Below are 18,957 nucleotides of genomic sequence, written 5' to 3' on the forward strand. Positions count from 1 at the left end.
ACATAATGGCCCAGAGAACAATTTTATCATATAACGGTCATTGCTGTACAATTTCATCATAGTAGATGAGGACAAGAAGGCGTTTAAAGGGTTTTTCTGTTTTTAGCTCTGGCAGCTATTTTGTTTCGCAAACTAAAACGACTTTAGCAAGGACCACCTAAGGATCATTTCTGTAGTTTTCATCAAAACCTAAAAAATGACTGAGGGAAAGATATCAGTAAGGGGGGGGGGAGGAATAAGGAAGAACGAGGAATAAATTATGATAAATAAGCTGTACCTTTAGCTAGGACATCCTGGGCATAATATAGTATTGCCTCGTAACAATATTTAAGCTGATCTTGTTTTTGGATGATATATCTTCTTCGCCACAACATTTTCCCTCCAACTTCCTGTATGTTAATTATCCCATCTCCATGGTTAATCTCTTGCATACCTACGTATATCAGTATAAACATTCCAGATCGACCAACACCATTTCTACAAAAAGAAAGAGATGAAAATTCTACTTAATTAGCTTTAAAAATTCATTTTGTTATAGGAGTAGGATTCTATATTGGTCATATGCAAATTTTACAACATTAAATGGAAAAAAACATAAGAAATAGAGGATATTGATCGAGTGTAGGTTCAATCCTGAATTTATTGTACAAGTTGAATAAAGTTATATCGTGGTGCCTCTGGCCATTTTATATAACAAGTTCAATAAATAACTATAATGAATCTAGATGAATACAATATTCTATTTATCACATATCCATAATAAGAAAAAACTGTTTACAGTAAAACAGAATTGATACATTTTGAATGCCTGATATCAATGACAACCAGTTTCAAAAATCAATGTCAAAGTTGGAAATGGTTAGGAAAGCAGTTGATAATATTTTCAACATTTATCTACAAAAAGAAGTAAAAACAATTGATTAAAACAAGATACGTGTATTTTTTATACGTACCCACAGTGAACAACTATAGGCTTCATCAAACTTCTCTGTTGTCGGTAAAAACTATGAACCTCTGTGATAAACTGAAGTATATGGGACACCTTGTCTGGAAACCCACTACAAATATACAATAAATACAAAATTTGTGAACCATTATTATAAAGCATAAGGAAACTTCTGAATTATAGAAACCCAACTAATAAACAAGAGTATAGGTAAGGTCAGGCAATATAAGCATGAATGAAAATCTGTTTGAGTTATCAAAAATAATCTCTCAAATAGGGAAGAGACACATTAATGAACTTGACCAAGAATTGTTTTACATAATTATTCTTATAATACTAAATGTCCACCAGGGTGGAAACACTTTTGACCCAAGTGAATGATTTATAAAACTTTTGTAATGCTCTAAAGGGTAATGCTGTATGCCTTGTTTCAATTCAAATGATACAAACTAATACATAATTTTGAAATTCAAACATACTGACTCTTGACCTTAAGAAAGTCCTGCTCTCTGAACATTGTCTTATTATGATTAAGATTTCTGCCAAGTATATATGCAGTTACAATTTCCTTCCATCGATTCAATTGTTATGGAGTCGACATGAAATCGCTAACAGACGGATGGATGGATGTCCAGGAGCATAACAATATACTCAGGGATAAATATGAGTCTAGCCCTTAATAAATTGATGTCAATGCAGTCATCAAATTTAACACTGGCTCTGTGGTCCATGGCCAGTGAAAATTAGTTCGGACCAGAGTAAATTTTAAGAAAATTCAGTTAAATATATAGTAGAATAAATTCAAAACTGGAATTCGGACCAGTAAATTCAAAATCTTAAATTCAAAGACCGGTCAATGTAAATGCCAAACTAAATTCTTATCTTTGCAGCAACATTCACTGGCAAAACTGAGATTTTGTGATAGGTCAGGATAAGAGAAAAGCAACATAAATTTCTGATAAAATGCAACAGTTCTGTAAAGGTGATAAAATGCAACAGTTCTGTAAAGTTGATAAAATGCAACAGTTCTGTAAAGGTGATAACATGCAACAGTTCTGTAAAGTTGATAAAATGCAACAGTTCTGTAAAGGTAAATATCTGCTATCATAGCTTAGCAGTATTCAATCTTCAGCAAAACAAGTTTTGAAATTTCTGATTCCAATCGAATGGAAACATGGCGTTTTTTTACAACTACAGGTACCATACAGAAATCCAATTTATAAATTGTAAAAAAAAAAACCCTGATATAATCTCACCTTACAGGCCATGCACTATAGTGTAAATGTACCAGTGTTCTCCCACTACGAGTCTGAAAATAAAATTTCATAAAAACTTTTAATGTCTTTAATAAGTGATTTCTTTTAAAAAACAATTTAATATCTGCGAGCGAAAATAATTTTAATGATAGCTTTCAGCAAGTGAAGAAAGCAAATTAGATAAGTATTTGCAATAAATGTTTATTTAATGGTGTTCAAAATTGCATTTATTAAATTTGAATACAGGATATTATTTAGACAACACTTTCATAGCCTCACATCAGCTGTCTGAGTAGTAGTGTCCTAATTTTCTCAGTGCTGGATAGAATGATAAAAGCAAAATAGAAAAGGGGGCATAATTTTCAAAGTGAAGTAAGCACAGGTCTAGTCCTGGGTCTATATTGGTGACATTGGCCTAGTCCTGGGTCTATACTGGTGACATTGGCCTAGTCATGGCTCTATACTGGTGTCATTGGCCCAGTCCTGGTCTATATTGGTGACATTGGCCTAGTCCTTGTCTATATTGGTGACATTGGCCTAGTCCTGGCTCTATACTGGTGACATTGGCCTAGTCCTGGCTTTATACTGGTGACATTGGCCTAGTCCTGGCTCTATACTGGTGACATTGGCCTAGTCCTGGCTCTATATTGGTGACATTGGCCTAGTCCTTGTCTATATTGGTGACATTGGCCTAGTCCTGGCTCTATACTGGGGACATTGGCCTAGTCCTGGTCTATATTGGTGACACTGGCCTAGTCCTGACTCTATACTGGTGACACTGGCCTAGTCCTGACTCTATACTGGTGACATTTGCCTAGTCCTTACTCTATACTGGTGACATTGGCCAAGTCCTAGCTCTTTAATGAAGACATTGGCGATTTGTTACTACTAAAATTTATATAGTTAATGAATTTACCTCAGCATGTCTAAGATGCAGAATCCGTTCTGTCCAGAACTGTTTGTTTTTTATACTCTGTACAGTTAACTGAACTGCTCCATGCTCTATTGTCACACCTTTCTCTTCTGGTAAATACGCTGGGAATTTCTATAAATATCACACAGGAATAATACAGTTGTAAAATATCTACAATTCTACAGCCATTCTAAATAGGGATATGATTTTATCAGTATTAAGTTGCAGAATTTCTTAAGCTCTTCTTCAACATAAAATAAGGATGTAGGTTTTATAATATTTTTCTTTGATTTTACCCTTACCACTACTTCCACAACAACTAGAATTGTAAATTTGTTAATACTGTCTTCAATTTATGGAATTCAAAAGTAACACATATTATTGTGAAGAAGTTCACAGATGTGGATCAATGTTTTCAAGTAATTTCATGTGCATGTAATCTAATGTCACTGAATATTAGACTTTATACAGAGAATGAATTTATTTCAAACATCACAGCAATTAAGACTAAACAAGTGGACTCTTTGCACAATAGACATACTCCAGAATTAAGAATATATTTGGTTTTGCCAGCTAATCTGCGGTAACAAACAAACTTTTAAAGTTACAGCTTCGAAAATGTGCGCAATAGGTTAACTTATTTATTGTAAATGGTAGTGCACCCTGAAGCTATAATAGTAAAAGTGTGATTAGCTTGGAAAACCCCACTTTTGCCAAGTTCCGGATTACAACAGCTATTCAATGACATTATCTGTAAGCATAAATTTTCTTTCAATTTTAAAATGATAATTCCATAATTTAAATCCGAATTATATTTCCTCATAATCCAACACAATTCAATACTCATGCCCCTAGACAATCTTACAATATTCTACATACCTTTCCAGTCTCAATTTCGCTAGATAAGGCAACAAGAACCTCGACACCCTGTTCAGACACCATTTGCCAGAAATCTATCAGTGTAACAGGTAACGGGGCTTGTGTGGCAATAAACTTTGGACATGATGGAGAAAGATCCTGCAATATAAAGATATAGATATGATCAAGACCTGGCCACGGACAGCAGGCTCCACTTTTCTCACTGCTGGATAGTACATAAATACAACATAGGAAAGGAGGTATAATTCTGAAAACTTGTTTAAAAATTTAGAACTTAAACTTTCAAGTTTGCGGGCGGCAACACTAACACAAACATTGTCATAATACCTTTATTTTGTTTCTTTGAAAAAAAGTTGAGCTTAAAAATTATGACTAATGTTAAAGTTTCTGGATGGAAACAGGAACAAAACAACCTTATTTTAGCAATAGCTCATGTTTTTTAGAAAAAGTCAAGCTAAAAAACAAAGCAATGTTTATATGTTTACATTTCTTCTGACAACCAATAAGAGCTTGTACAGTCAAACTTGTATTAAGCGACCGCGCAAGGGAAACATCCAAAACGGTCGCTTAATGAAATGGTCTCTTAAGACAAAGCATGACATAAAAGTCAAAATTTACCAATGACATCTTTCTTATGCGGTGGGAATGTCAAACAACTTCATTTTATATAAGTGTTGAATAATTAGTACGCTCGATAATCTAAATGGATGCCAATGTAAAAAATAACTTTCTGTTATTTATTGACGAAACATTTGTGATCCATTTCGTACATGTTTGACATTTTTTCCCGAATTGTTTAACTTCTCAGTTGTTTTTCCTTGTCTCCAACACAAAAACCCTACTAGTGAAGACGTTTTTCTGTTGTGCATTTTTCACTCGAAATAAACAAACTTGCTGATCAAGTTCAAGGTCAATTCAATGCAGTCTAAATGTCAACAAAGCGAAGTGTATACACCACATCAGTAGGGGCGGAGCGTTGCATTGTTTAATCGATATTATTGGATAATACACGTCACGGGTATACTTAACTTCATTTACTTACGCTTAAACGGTTTGGGAAATAGAGTTTTTCACACATTTATTTGTTGTGTTTTGATTGTTGACACTTAGGACATTACGAGGCGGCGTTCTCTAAAAACACAATTACTTGACAGGTTAAAGTGGTCGTTTAATGAAAAGATTGCTCTCAATTACGTGATTTATTAGCGGTCGCTGGTCGCGTTGAGCAAAAGTCGCTTAATACATTAAAAATATAGAGTGAAAATGATCGGGGGGAATATAAAGTGGTCGTTTAAGACAAAAGTCGCTTAATACACGTGGTCGCATGGGCAAGTTAGACTGTATTTATATTTTCACAAACATTATGTCCAAGATTAGCTTCAATATAAATAAGAAACTTACGTTGATCCAACTTGCATTGATGTAATCATCTTTTAAAGTTGTTAATAACACTCTTGAATCATCATCTGAATGAAAAGAAAACATTAAAATACAAGACAGCCATGATTGCCCTTATTTCGCTCACCTAATTATTGAGACTTTTAATGACAAGGAACATAAATATTGTTAACTATGAACGAAAAGCAGATATAACTAGAGGTAAACTTGACAATTTTTAATGCTTTTAATATCAAAGCTCTAGCTTTTGTAGTTTTAAAGGAAAATATTTACAAACAAATTTTGCTATATGTTTACAGGGAAATCCCATGATCTCCTCCCCTGAGGCTCGGCCAATATTGACCAAGAACTAGTCATAGTCAATGTTATATTCCAAATACCTAAGCCCTAGCCCTTGTAAAAAAGCAAACATTTGTTTTTTATTTACACTTACAAGGCATAATATCTTGATCCCTGTTTTTCATTGGATAACATCTAGCTATAGCCAGTTTCTGCCGTCTCCCAGCTCTGTCTTGTTCCTCCATCATTTCCTACAACAAGAAAATGTGTGTGATAAACAAACTTTCATACACCAGTGGGGGAATTTGACACATTTTCTGGGGAAAAAAAAGATAGTTATTCAGCTTGAGGAAGTAGCCGGATACATGCTACAGCAAAGAAATATATAAGAATTTTGCCAGGACATCAATAAGAGTTCCTAGTTTTGTGTGTCTTTTGACTTCAGGGGGACAAACTTGGTGAAAACCTGAAGAATTGGACAGGACACTTTTCAACATTTATGCTTCGTTTTGAAGCAAAAAACAAAATCAGATGACAAACAAAATCTCTAGTTATTGCAAGCATACTAACTTACCTTCCACACTACGTCTAAAGGAGTAGGTCCACTACATAGTGGTTTCTCAAATCCTTCAATAAATTTGGCAAGTTTTTCCACCTCTGCCACAAACTTATCTAATTTAGGTTTATCCTTATATGGGTCTTTAGGTGGAATCTGACAACTGGAGTTTTTCAATTGGTCTTCTTTCTGTTGCTGGATCTCCTGTGCAGTTAATACCTAGATAAACAAGAATAATAATATCTGTCACATGCTGCGGTTCGGATAGGAATATCGGTCTAGAGGGGACTAGTCCATTCTGCGGTAACGAAGCATTTGTTAGATGTCTTTTCTAGCATATTCTACCATAATCTATCACACTTTTTATGCTTTACCAAAATAAAACAATTTTTCATGGAAATCAATGTCATTGAATCTCAGTCTATTTTCTTACAATAGCTTATAAATTTACAACCTTATTCATAACGGTGAAATGACATCATCAAAGGCATACATTTTAATTCTTTATCACACACCCGTGCCGATTTTGCGACTCCGTAAATATGGTATTGCACGGCCGTGCATATATATTGACGTGACGTCATTAGCGTTATACAAACATAGTGTAAAGACGCGCTAAATGTTATCGTTATACTATAGGCGCGTCAATGAAAAATGACTTATTTCACTTTAAACGGTCTTTATTTTTGGTATGTGATAAATAGAATATTAAATTCGTGTAAGTTCATTACTGAATTAATTGCACTCGTTGAATAAAATAATATTATGCTCGCCAGAGGCTCGCAAAATATAATTTTATTTAACTCGTGCAATAAATTCAGTATTGAACTTACACTCATTCAATATCCTCTATTTAATGTGCTGAAAAGACATCATTTTAATGTGCTTCATTCGTAAAATACAATTCAACTGTAGGTCTTGTAAATTTTGAGGAAAAGCCTTTAAAGATAATTTTACTATAAAATCAAGTGCACCCCGGGCTCATCTAATTTCGATTCCAGGGGCATGATTAATATAACTTTTCTAGAGGTTCACTTGAAAATGCTACAAACCAAATATCTAAGCTCTGGGAATTGTATTTTTTAAGATCTTATATTTAAGGTTTTTTTTAGTTCCTGTCTGTAGGTCACAGTCACTGTGACCTACTTATACATCATAAAGGAACTGTTTATATAATTTTTGTAGAGGAACACCTACTGGTAAGGATCATTCCTGTAAAGTTTGGTCAAAATCCATCCAGTGAATTATTGGGGTATGTTGTTTACAGAAATTGTGGAAAAAGAAGGCACTACCATCACAAAAGCTCACCTCTAAACACATTGTGCTCAGAAGAGCTAAAAAGATAGTCTTGTCCAAAATATGGATCTAAGGGCATATGAATTTTCACAATGATAGGTCTTGCTTTAACCTTTATCTAATCTGTATAAAGGCACTAAAATTTATCAACTTGATGCCAATGTTCTTAAACCTGTTTTTTTTTTTAACTATAAAAAAAGTTCTTTTTATGGCTTACCTTTGGTGCTAAAACACTATTTACAGATTCCGTTCTTGCATCTGGACTTGATGAGAGTATTTCATCTAATGATGAAGCTGTCGACAGCTGTCTGTCGACAGGAACTGGTCTGCTCGCCGAGTGTTGTGGTATCTGTCTCGGATGTTGAGATGGCTTCACTTCCATTGGTGAACTTGGTCTTACAGTTATATCTGAAAGTTGTCATACATCTATGTTTAATAAATTAAAAATAAACCAAAAAAATCATACATATTATCAGGGCTGGCAAAATCTGATTTTGACTTACTTGTCCATTTTGTCTGAAGCATTTTTTTACTTGTCCGCATAATATTTATAAAGTAAATTCTGGGAAAAATTCACTTGTCTGAACAGGCTGTGGGCAATACGGACAATTGATTCTACCATCCCTAAAGGATTTTTGATACATATGACATGGATATAAACAAAGTCCAAACTTCCCCTTATTTTAATCATTTTGTTCTTGTAGGGGAACCTTAAAGTAGGCAAAGTAAAGTTATTGTTCTTGCACATTGCACTTCCTGCCAATGTTCTGTGCTAGAGTATAAGTTTGAAGAAAATCTCTCAAGTACTTTAGGAGTTAAGCTCAATAAAATTTGCTTCAACAAAGTTTTTCAAGTAAATCTAATAAAGGGGAATAACTCTAAAAGAAGGCAAGGAAGAGTTATTGTACTTACACAATGCATTTGTGCTCCTAATGTGCTCGGTCAGTGTATGAAGTTTAAAGAAAATCACTCAAGTATTTTGCAGTTATGCTATGGACAAAATGCCGATGGACAGCTATGCACACACTGTATGAGACCATTTCTTATATCCCCTTCATTTTTTTACTTTTCACAAGTAATTTTAATATTAAGTTTGGTGCTCTAAATTTCAAAGAAAAAAATACCCCCGCCCCCAAATAAAAAACAACCGATTCTAATTATACAAAAGTATTCTCAAAATATTACTAGATCAGTAAAATTCTTTTAGTTTTTATTTGCTGACACATATACGAGGGATGATCAAAAATTACCCGGACTTTGTAGATCATTCTTTGCCTGTTAAAAGCATTTACATAAAAACACATGGAACATAAATCGGAATCTATCCCCTAAATGATACAAAAAATACCAACATGAAATATTAACAAATAAAAAAGTTATGCTGTTATTGGCATGCACATGTAAAGCAATGCGGCGCACGGTATAACTTTAAAATTGACGTTAACGACGTCACAAGCGTATTGTCTTTAACGGAGCAGCTTTTTACTCATTCACGAAGTAGGCCAATACGTGTTCCACATGTTGTTGATGGCGGCGGATCGACTGCCTATATATATCTCTGTACAAGTCGGTATCATATTGTATTGTAATAGAATGGATGATGATAAAGAGCTCCTGTAATGACGCAAACTTCTGTTATTTCCTTCTGTAACTTGATTGCTGGACAAATCGCACATGCAATAAACAATATTATGTCTTTCATTGATACAATGTTTCTGAATGATAATATATCATGCATACATTCGAGAAAATAAAAAATAATACAACTAAGAACAAAATTGCTATTAATAAAACGCATAATCGATTTTGAACCCTGACTGTTAAATTGTTGACACAAGTTCTCCATTAGACTCTTACGTAAAAGAATAAAATAATTTATACAATTGTGAACCAAAAATATGATATATGTAATTAATACATAAGCAATTATCATTTCAAAACCCTCAATGTTGACTGAACCGTCTCTTAGCTACTGTCGAACATAGTTGACAATTTCCGCAGTCAATCGACTGTCATTTTTGAACGTCTGGGCGATTGACGTCACCAATGTCCTTGAATTTTTTTTCTTATTTGCCTTTCCATAACTTGTTTTCCAATTCTCTATTACTCTTTCTTAATCATTATGCTTATCAAAAACTATGTTATGGCTTTTTGGATCTTTTCCCTTGGTAGCCATAATATTTTTTTTTTCGATTTAAACAGTTTCTCGCCTTACTTTTGACATAATTTTCTTATTGATCGATTTTCGAGACATTCGGATGACAAACTTTTAGCGCAAGTTTTTCTTTAACAAGTGACGTTTGAATTGTGATTGCAAATATAAATATGGTTTAAATGAATTCAAGTTTTCTGACAACGTCAAAGATACGGCATATGACGTTTTGACGTATTTTAAAATCTAACAAGAGCTGTCCGTAAGACAGCGCGCTCGACTTTTTTATTGCTTGCCAATAAAAAAAGTTTTTGCAGTAAAAGGCAATACAAGAATCTCTGTATTTTTAAAGTGAACAATGTCCACCAATCAAATAGGCGAGATAAAATGTGAAATATGCATATACTACTGATTTTAATTTCAAGTACAAAAAGAGAAAAATAACTAGTTGTTTGATACCCTTGAATATTACAGCAATGTTTATATGACATAATTTATGGTAAAGTGAACAAGTGGATAGGAATGAATTTTTTTAGATTTTTTAAGTTTTTTAGTGCTTGCCTATAATACAAAACATTGACAGTTAAGGGCCATAATTCAAATAAAATCTTTGACAGAATTACCTTCTCCTGGACATGTTTGGGAATCATGATTGTAAACAAGTATTCCAACTTTCAAATTAATATCTCAAACAGTTCAGTCAAAAAGTGGACTGGTACTAAAAACTTAACCAAGATTCTAAGTCGATAAAAGGCCTTAATTTTTAAAACAAATCCTTGACAGAGTTACCTTCTCTTGCGTACAGATGGGGGTAATGATGTGAAATAGCATTAAAAAGTTTCAAAGCAATATCTCAAAGGGTTAAGGCAATAAGTGGATTTTACCCATATTCAATGTATTTTCTAAGTCAAAAAGGGGCATAATTCTGTCAAAAACCTTGACAGAGTTATGTCCTCTTGTCTGTTGATGAAGGTCGTGATGGTAAAACAAGTATGGTCAGTTTCAAAGCAATACCTCCAATGGTTTTGAAATAAAGTGAGGTGGTACAAAAAAACTTAACCAAGCTCAATACACTTTCTAAGTCAAAAAAGGGCCATAATTCTGTCAAAAACCTTGACAGAGTTATGTACTCTTGTCTGTAGATGGAGGTTATGATGGTGAACAAGTATGGTAAGTTTCAAAGCCATACTTGTAATACTTCTGAAATAAAGTGGGGTGGTACGAAAAACTTAACCAAGTGTGACGCCGACGCCGACGCCGGGGCGAGTAGGATAGCTCCCCTTTTCATAGAAAAGTCGAGCTAAAAACGCCATATTGTAAAATATACCCATCATATAGCGCCTGATGTCAGCGCAAATTTACGCACTGCGCCGGGTGTGCGTTACCATGGTTTTTAAATTCGCTGTTACGGACAAGCTATTTGCGATATCAGATTAGATATAGCATCAGTTTACAGATATTGTTTTCCGATTAAGTGTGATACATAACAATAAGTGATATGATGAAAATTGTTCAATTGACAGTCCCAGTCCTGTTTATTTTTGATCATCCCTCGTACATGTACATTTTACAAAATATGTTTCCTATGTCTCCTATTAGCTATGCTAAAAATTATGGAGTTGTAATATTAGAATGCATAAATCAAATATCAAAATGAAATTTCCCTTTGATTTTTTAAAAAGGGCCTGGTTGGGGTTTAAAATTTTGGAAATGATTGGGTTTTTTTGGTTTTTTGTTTTGTCCTTGTTTGGTGGGTTTCCAGGCAATTTTTTTCACACCCTGGTAACCTTGTGAGACTGGTTGCTGTTGACTTTGGACTGGCTGCTGTTGAAGGGCAGGTTTTAAGATTTGATCTTGACCTTGATTTGATGAACTAAAATTTTGCTGGGGTTGTAGACTGCCTACACTTGATGGAATAGGTGGTTTATAAACTTGTGGCTGTAAAGTAAGTCCTTGTTGCTGATGTTGCTGTTCTTGGGACAAGGGACCAGGCTGAATATACTGACTGGTTCCTTGACCATATTGAGAAAGATTATTAATTTGTCCTTGTTGTCCATACGGGAGCTGAGGCACAGTCTGGTCAAAACCACTTTGTATTTGTTGTTTATTAACAGTTACTTGCTCTTGTTGCTGTCTTAATTGAACAGGTTGCCCTTGGGTATATACTTGCTGGGGTTGACTGGTTGAAAACTGGGTTTGTGAATAGCCTTGTGACATCTGACTGACTGGTATAGGACCAATCTGTTGACTTTGACTTGTCATTCCTTGTGCAATAAGGTTCTGAGTTATTTCTATTTCACAAGGTTTTTTCTAAATAACCTGGTATTTTGTACTCCGGAGCTGAAGAATTTTCCCATATTTTTGACTGGGAAATTTAAATGACTTTGCTCAAAAAAGGGTTTGGGGGCTTGTGACAAAATTTAAACTGCCCTTTGGGAGAACTGTCCTTGGTCAGAGTTGCCTGTTTTTGGGAAAAAAAAAGGGGGCCGGGAAATTTTAAATGAATCCCCCAACAGCCGGGAACTCAAACCATTAACTGAGGCTGCATTCCACTTTGTTGAGGCTGGGGTGTTATGCTCATTTGCTGACCTCTGTATTGCTGACCTGGTAAATTTTGCTGAGATGAATTAGTAATTGCAGCAGAATTGGCAGGAGAGGAATGACCTGGCTGCATGACAAACTGACCTTGCTGTAACTGAGGCTGTATAAATTGTTGACCTTGAAAAGGTGCTTGCTGACCACTGTTTAATGACACTGGTAAATTTTGTTGTTGTGCCAATGAAGAGCTTGGTGTAGAAAACTGTGGACCTGAACTGGCAGGAGATGAGTACTGTGTTTGAGAAAAATTCTTTTGTTTAGGTTGCTGGGAAGTCTGTATGTTTTGCTGTACTACTGGTTGCCACGCAACAGCTTGTGAACCAGATGCACTGACTGACCCAGAATATCCTGTCTGGACTTGGCTTGATTGTGGAACTTGATTTAATCTTGGTTGATAATTCTGAGGCTGTTGTGGTATATTTTGTTGTGCAGCAATTTGCTGTTGTGCCTGTGGTACACTTGTGACTGGATGCTGTCCAGCCTGATTCATTAATTGATTCTGATGACCTATTTGACCTTGACCATGTGGATATTGCTGAAAAGCTTGCTGTGGCTGACCTTGTAAATGTTGATCTTGATTAAACGGTACTGTTTGTCCTTGATCATAATTACCTTGATTCCCTTGTTGATGGAAACCTTGAACAACAGCCTGCATGTTTTGACTGTGACTAGATACTGGTAAGGGCTGGTTGTACTGGGGCTGGCTATATTGACCTTGATGTGACCCCTGCTGTAAAACCTGACCTTGACCGGGTTGTTGTTGGGGAACATACGGTCTCATTTGACCCTGACCTATCTGTTGCTGCTGTACATTTGGTGGAAGGGTTTGAGTTTGTTGTGAAGAAGGTAGAATAGATTTACCTTGATCCATATGTGGAGTAGGTTGAAATTTAGGACCTTGACCTTCTGGCTGTTGCTGGGGAACAGACTGAAAACTCTGTCCCATATCTTGTTGTGGTTGACCAGTTTGTTGGCTGAAAGACTGATTGGTCCTTGTGTTAGAGTGCTGACTTTGTTCAGGATGCTGAAATTGTGTATTTAGACCAGGTTGAGCATGAAATGACTGACTTGAAGGTTGCTGCACTTGCTGATGAACAGATTGTGTATGTCGTGGTACTTGTGGAGATTGTGCTTGCCTGTTAACTTGTCCACTGCTATATCTTTGTGAACTTGTATGTTCTTGACCTTGACCCGGATAGTAACCAAACTGCTGTTGTCCTTGGGATACAAGGTTACCTTGAGGAATATTTCTGTAGTTTTCATTCTCATTTCCAGGAGAAAGCACTGGGCCACTGACTGATGAAACAGTGTTAGTGATATCCCTTGTATAAGACATTGAAGAAGGAGGTATAGCGTCTGCCATTTGTGATAAACCCAGATTACCAGGTACACTCTGTACAGGTTGATGAGGCGAAAACATCTGTGCCTGGTTTGTTTGTATCTGTCCTTGGTTTCCAGGCTGAGGTGCTAATGTAACATTTTGACCTTGATTTTGATATGCCCCTTGTTGCCCATATGTAAAATCTTGACTTGCAGATGGTAAATTCTGGGCATAGAAATTCTGCTGATTTTGATTCATAGCCGACTGCTGTGGTATATGTGTTGGCAAGCCTCGACCAGCACTGGGCTTCAGCGACCTTGAAACAACTGGTCTTTGATCTTGTGGTGTATAAGCTGACAGAGGAGTCACTGGTTTGTCTTTTTTCCATCTCTGATCTAAGGGAACATAGTCAGATTGTGAGGATGGTGGTTGTGAAATATCTAGCTCACCTGGCATTTGACCATAATCTCTATATCCTTCTAGCCCTTGACCTATTTGTCCTTGGTAAAAAGATTCAGGTTCATATACAGTTTGATCAGTGATATTTTGAGACAAGTTTTTTCCAATCCCTCTGGCAGTTTGACCTTCATCCGAAGGTAGGCCAGGCTGATACAGATGTCCTTGAGTGAGGTAAGAATCTTGTTGCCCAGGTACAGCTCTTGATGTGGCTTGATAATTTGGACCAAGCCTTCCATCAAATTTATGCCTGAAATTCATTGAATACATATATTCTAAATAACATTATCTGATAACATAACAAGAGCACCACATATGCAGGGCAATACACACCAAAATGCAAATTAATTTTAAGTAATCAACACTAATCTTTAAATTAGTTAGGAGATCCATTTATTCAGTGTCACAGGTAGAACTCATCAAGGCAAAATCAATTATGAAGTTTCATTGTTATGGCATTATACGTTTTGAAGTTAATGATCATAAACAAATTCTTAACCAAAAAGGTGGGGTATGATAATACCTCCATTTTTTTCTCTCAAAAAGTGGAGCTAAGAAATAGCTTTGAATAGTCTGAAAATTCTAATCAGGGTCATCAAATTAGGGTCCCAAGGTGATGTTGCATGCAAAACATCTACCATCTGACATATTATCTGAGGAGATTTTAAAGATTCTATTTTTGAAGACTATTTTTAACTCCTGTGACCTACTCATGCATCAGACTGGAATCATTTATAGAATTTTTGGCTAAAAATCAACAAATGAGCTGCGTCATGACAAAACCATCGTAATGCGTTTGCGACCAGCATGGATCCAGACCAGCCTGCGCATCCGCGCAGTCTAATCAGGATCCATGCTGTTCGCTTACAAACCCTATTACAAGTAGAGAAACTGATAGTGAACAGCATGGATCCCGATCAGACTGTGTGGATGCGCAGACTGGTCTGGATCCATGCTGGTCGCAAATGCACTATGTTGGTTTTGTTGTGACGCAGCTCAAATGATGTAATCATACTTTACCTAACATGGTCTGGACTAGCTGGCACACTGCTGGGCATAGGAGGTATATGTACAGGGGAAGCTGTACCACTACCAGGCAGGGAACCACCTTGTGACACAAAATCTTGTACATTAGGATGAGCTTTAGAAATGGGTGGGGAACCATCCTTCTTCCCAAATGTTTTAGGCTGAAATGAGATTGTGTTTTGTTTAATACTTCATGATAGCTCCTTCATACAACAATCTTTGCAAAAGTTGGCTTAAACACAATGTTTAATGAACTTACCCTTAAAACAACAAAATAAATATCATCTTCCAAAATCATGACCAATAAAATACCTTAGTAAGTATTTATTTTAAAATTTCAAAGAAAACTATCTTCATAAATGATCATCTATTTCATAAAAAAATGTTGCAAAATTCACACATACAATTTAATTTTCAATATTTTTTTTTATAACTCAAGTTCAATTCAATCTTTTGAAGTTTTGCAATATTCATATAAGGAAAACAAAGACCCGCACCCCCACTTCCCCTGGGCAGGTGAAGTTTTGACACACTGGCCATAACTTGAAAATTCTTGGTCAAGATCCATTAGACGAAGTTTTATGACAAATATCTAAGCTCCAGCCCTTGTGGTTCCGGTGAAGAAGAATTTTAAAGGTTAAACTTTAACATACCAGGAAAATAAATGACCAATTTTGACCCAAGGGCCATAATTTGAGCAATCTTAGTAGAGATCTACAAGATGATGTTTTATGCCAAATACTTAAGCTCTATCCATTGGGAAGCAGATGGTACTGTGAGCTGATTTAATATACTATACTGACTTATCGGCATATAGTGTTAATTTCAGCAGAATAAGTACACCATCTTGTTTGTTTTGGGTTTTACGTCACATCGACACAGAATAGGTCATATCGCGACGTTCCAGCTTTACTGGTGGAGGAAGACCTCAGGTGCCCTTCCGTGCATTATTTCAGGCACGAACGGGCTATACCATCTTGTAAGCCAATGAATAGTACTGTGAACCGAACACATATACTATCTTGAGAAAAAATTGATGGTCCTTTTTTAAAACAGGATTACTGTCATGTATGTGACTAGATCTTCCTGTGAGCTAAACAAGTAAATCATCATGTAATCATATAGATGATTCTGTGAACTTGTTCTTTATTTTATTACCTTCATGAAAGGGAGATAATCTTTCAATTTAGGCCCATCAAACATGGCTGCCATCGTGTGTGCTGGTGGGTGAGATACAGAAGGTATTTCTTGTACAATGTCAGAATTATCTACTGGTACTGCCTTTGGTACAGTTGGTTTCACAGGAGCAGGGGCTGAAACTAAAAATTAAAAAAACATTAATTACAATAATTCACCTTTAGAAAAGAACAAGATTGCATTTGTGAATTGTTGACTTTCCTATTCAAAGATATCCTGACATAATGATATTAATTTGGCAGTCCCCCTGAGAGTTAACTGTATATAGATTTAGAGAAAACCCATGACCTACCCCAAAATTTTGACCCCAGGACAATAACTTGAACAATCTTGATAAAAGTTCATAAGACAATAGTACTTGGCAAATATCTAAGCTATAGCTATTTTAGATTTGCAGGAGAATATTTTATGCAAAAATGAAAAAACTGTGACCCTGCGGCATGGCCTATTTTGACCCCAAGGCTATAATTTGACCAATGTAGGTAGATGTCTACTAGACAATGCTTCATGCTAAATATCTAAGGGTTAGCCTGTGTGGTTATAAAAAAAAAGATTTTCTAATTTTTTACTATACAGTAAAACTTGTGCTTAAGTATGAAGACATTCAATACTTTCAAATCACAGCAAAATCTGCTAAATTACAACATATTTGTCCTTCAAGGTCAAGGTCATTTATGAGTCACGGTAAAATTGATAACATATTATGTTATGAAAAAAACATTGATATTAAATTATTCACTCAGCTTTGACAATATTCTGAATATTAGAAGCATTTTCCAGGTACTAAATTTATGCTGCTTATCTTTATTTTTTAAGATATCTCTTATTTTTGCAAGACCAGGGATTTCTTTAAAACACTCCTAGACTGTTTTTGGTCATAAATAAAGGATTCATAAGTTAGGACCAATTTTCAGACTTTCTTTGAAACGCAAAATTGTCTCAATTTTAATCTTAGGACCAACTTAAGACTAAGTTATCTTAGGCTGACTTAAGATTTAGGACTCTCGATGAAACGCAGCCCAGAGCTGTCTTACCTTTTGGTTTATATTTATTGTACATTTTCTGTCTCTCGTCATGTTGGACTTTGCACACATTTCTACATCTGTTGAGCAGACGTCCAACATTTGTTTCTAGTTTCTTATAGAACTCCAATCCTTTTTGTGACTTAGCTTTCAAATCTTCATAAACATCATATGAATTTATTAAATCTCTGATTGTCTGTTCCCGTCTGAAAAAAAAAAACAAGCATATTTGATGAATCCATATCCTCCTCCATGCTATATCAATCATTTGTTTGGTCGTTTAACTGGGTTTTACGTCACACTGAAACAGTATAGGTATTATGTCGACTTTCTAGGTTTAATGGTGGAGGAAGACCTCGAGTGCCCTTCTATGCATCATTTCAGGCACCAACAGGCACCATTGTAAACCAAGTTGCTCCATAAGCTAGCTGGATAGCTTTCTCAAATGAAACTAGAAATGTGTCCATAGGACACGGATGCCCCCACACGCCACTGTTCTGTCAATATTATGACTCTAGGTCAAATATTTTTTGGACTACATGTGCCACAAGTTGAAAACTAAAAATCAACAAAGGGCCAAAATTCTGTTAAATTTGGTCGCAGCAAAAATTCCTTCCTTTATTACCATCTACACATTAAGGTTGTTAATCCCTGGAAGTTTAAGCAAAATCTGCCATCCGGTTTAAGAGGAGTTGCGTTCACAAAATTTCTACATAGTATACAATGAAAAAATCAAAAAAGGGCCATAATTCTGTTAAATTTGGTTGCAGCAAAAATTCCTTTCTTTACTACCATCTACACATTAAGGTTGTTCATCCCTGGAAGTTTAAGCAAAATCTGCTATCTGGTTTAAGAGGAGTTGCATTCACAAAATTTCTACATAGTATATAGTGAAAAAATCAACAAAGGGCCTGATTCTGTGATATTTGGTCGCAGCGAAAATTCCTTCCTTTACTACCATCTACACCTGAAGGTTGTTCATCCCTGTCAGTTTAAGCAAAATCTGCCATCCGGTTTAAGAGGAGTTGCGTTCACAAAATTTCTACATAGTATATAGTGAAAAAATCAACAAAGGGCCATAATTCTGTTAAATTTGGTCGCAGCAAAAATTCCTTCCTTTAATACCATCTACACATTAAGGTTGTTCATCCCTGTAAGTTAAAGCAAAATCTGCCATCCGGTTTAAGAGGAGTTGCATTCACAAAATTTCTACATAGTATATAGTGAAAAAATCAACAAAGGGCCATAATTCTGTTAAATTTGGTCGCAGCGAAAATTCCTTCCTTTACTACCATCAACACCTGAAGGTTGTTCATCCCTGGAAGTTTAAGCAAAATCTGCCATCCGGTTTAAGAGGAGTTGCGTTCACAAAATTTCTATATAGTATATAGTGAAACAAGAGCTGTCCGTAAGACAGCGCGCTCGACTTTTTTATTGCTTGCCAATAAAAAAAGTTTTTGCAGTAAAAGGCAATACAAGAATCTCTGTATTTTTAAAGTGAACTAGTTGTTTGATACCCTTGAATATTACAGCAATGTTTATATGACATAATTTATGGTAAAGTGAACAAGTGGATAGGAATGAATTTTTTTAGATTTTTTAAGTTTTTTAGTGCTTGCCTATAATACAAAACATTGACAGTTAAGGGCCATAATTCAAATA

At 35.5% G+C, this 18,957-nt stretch overlaps 1 protein-coding gene across 1 annotated transcript in view; it reads right to left on the bottom strand.

The window, feature by feature from the left end:
- LOC132741092 (tyrosine-protein phosphatase non-receptor type 23-like) overlaps positions 1–18,957 on the bottom strand; it is a gene marked incomplete at its 5' end in the record, with an annotated part of 39,472 nt that overhangs the window by 1,642 nt on the left and 18,873 nt on the right. The window contains 14 exon segments of the mRNA XM_060729178.1: positions 278–477; positions 954–1,058; positions 2,203–2,255; positions 3,119–3,247; positions 3,995–4,132; positions 5,396–5,460; positions 5,826–5,922; positions 6,246–6,446; positions 7,741–7,931; positions 11,454–11,955; positions 12,206–14,300; positions 15,071–15,237; positions 16,235–16,395; positions 17,308–17,501. Coding sequence (XP_060585161.1) covers positions 278–477; positions 954–1,058; positions 2,203–2,255; positions 3,119–3,247; positions 3,995–4,132; positions 5,396–5,460; positions 5,826–5,922; positions 6,246–6,446; positions 7,741–7,931; positions 11,454–11,955; positions 12,206–14,300; positions 15,071–15,237; positions 16,235–16,395; positions 17,308–17,501 — 4,298 coding nt within the window.

The sequence above is a fragment of the Ruditapes philippinarum genome, unplaced genomic scaffold (genome assembly GCF_026571515.1).
Source record: "Ruditapes philippinarum isolate M1 unplaced genomic scaffold, ASM2657151v2 ctg2_1_1_1_1, whole genome shotgun sequence".
NCBI lineage: Eukaryota > Metazoa > Mollusca > Bivalvia > Venerida > Veneridae > Ruditapes > Ruditapes philippinarum.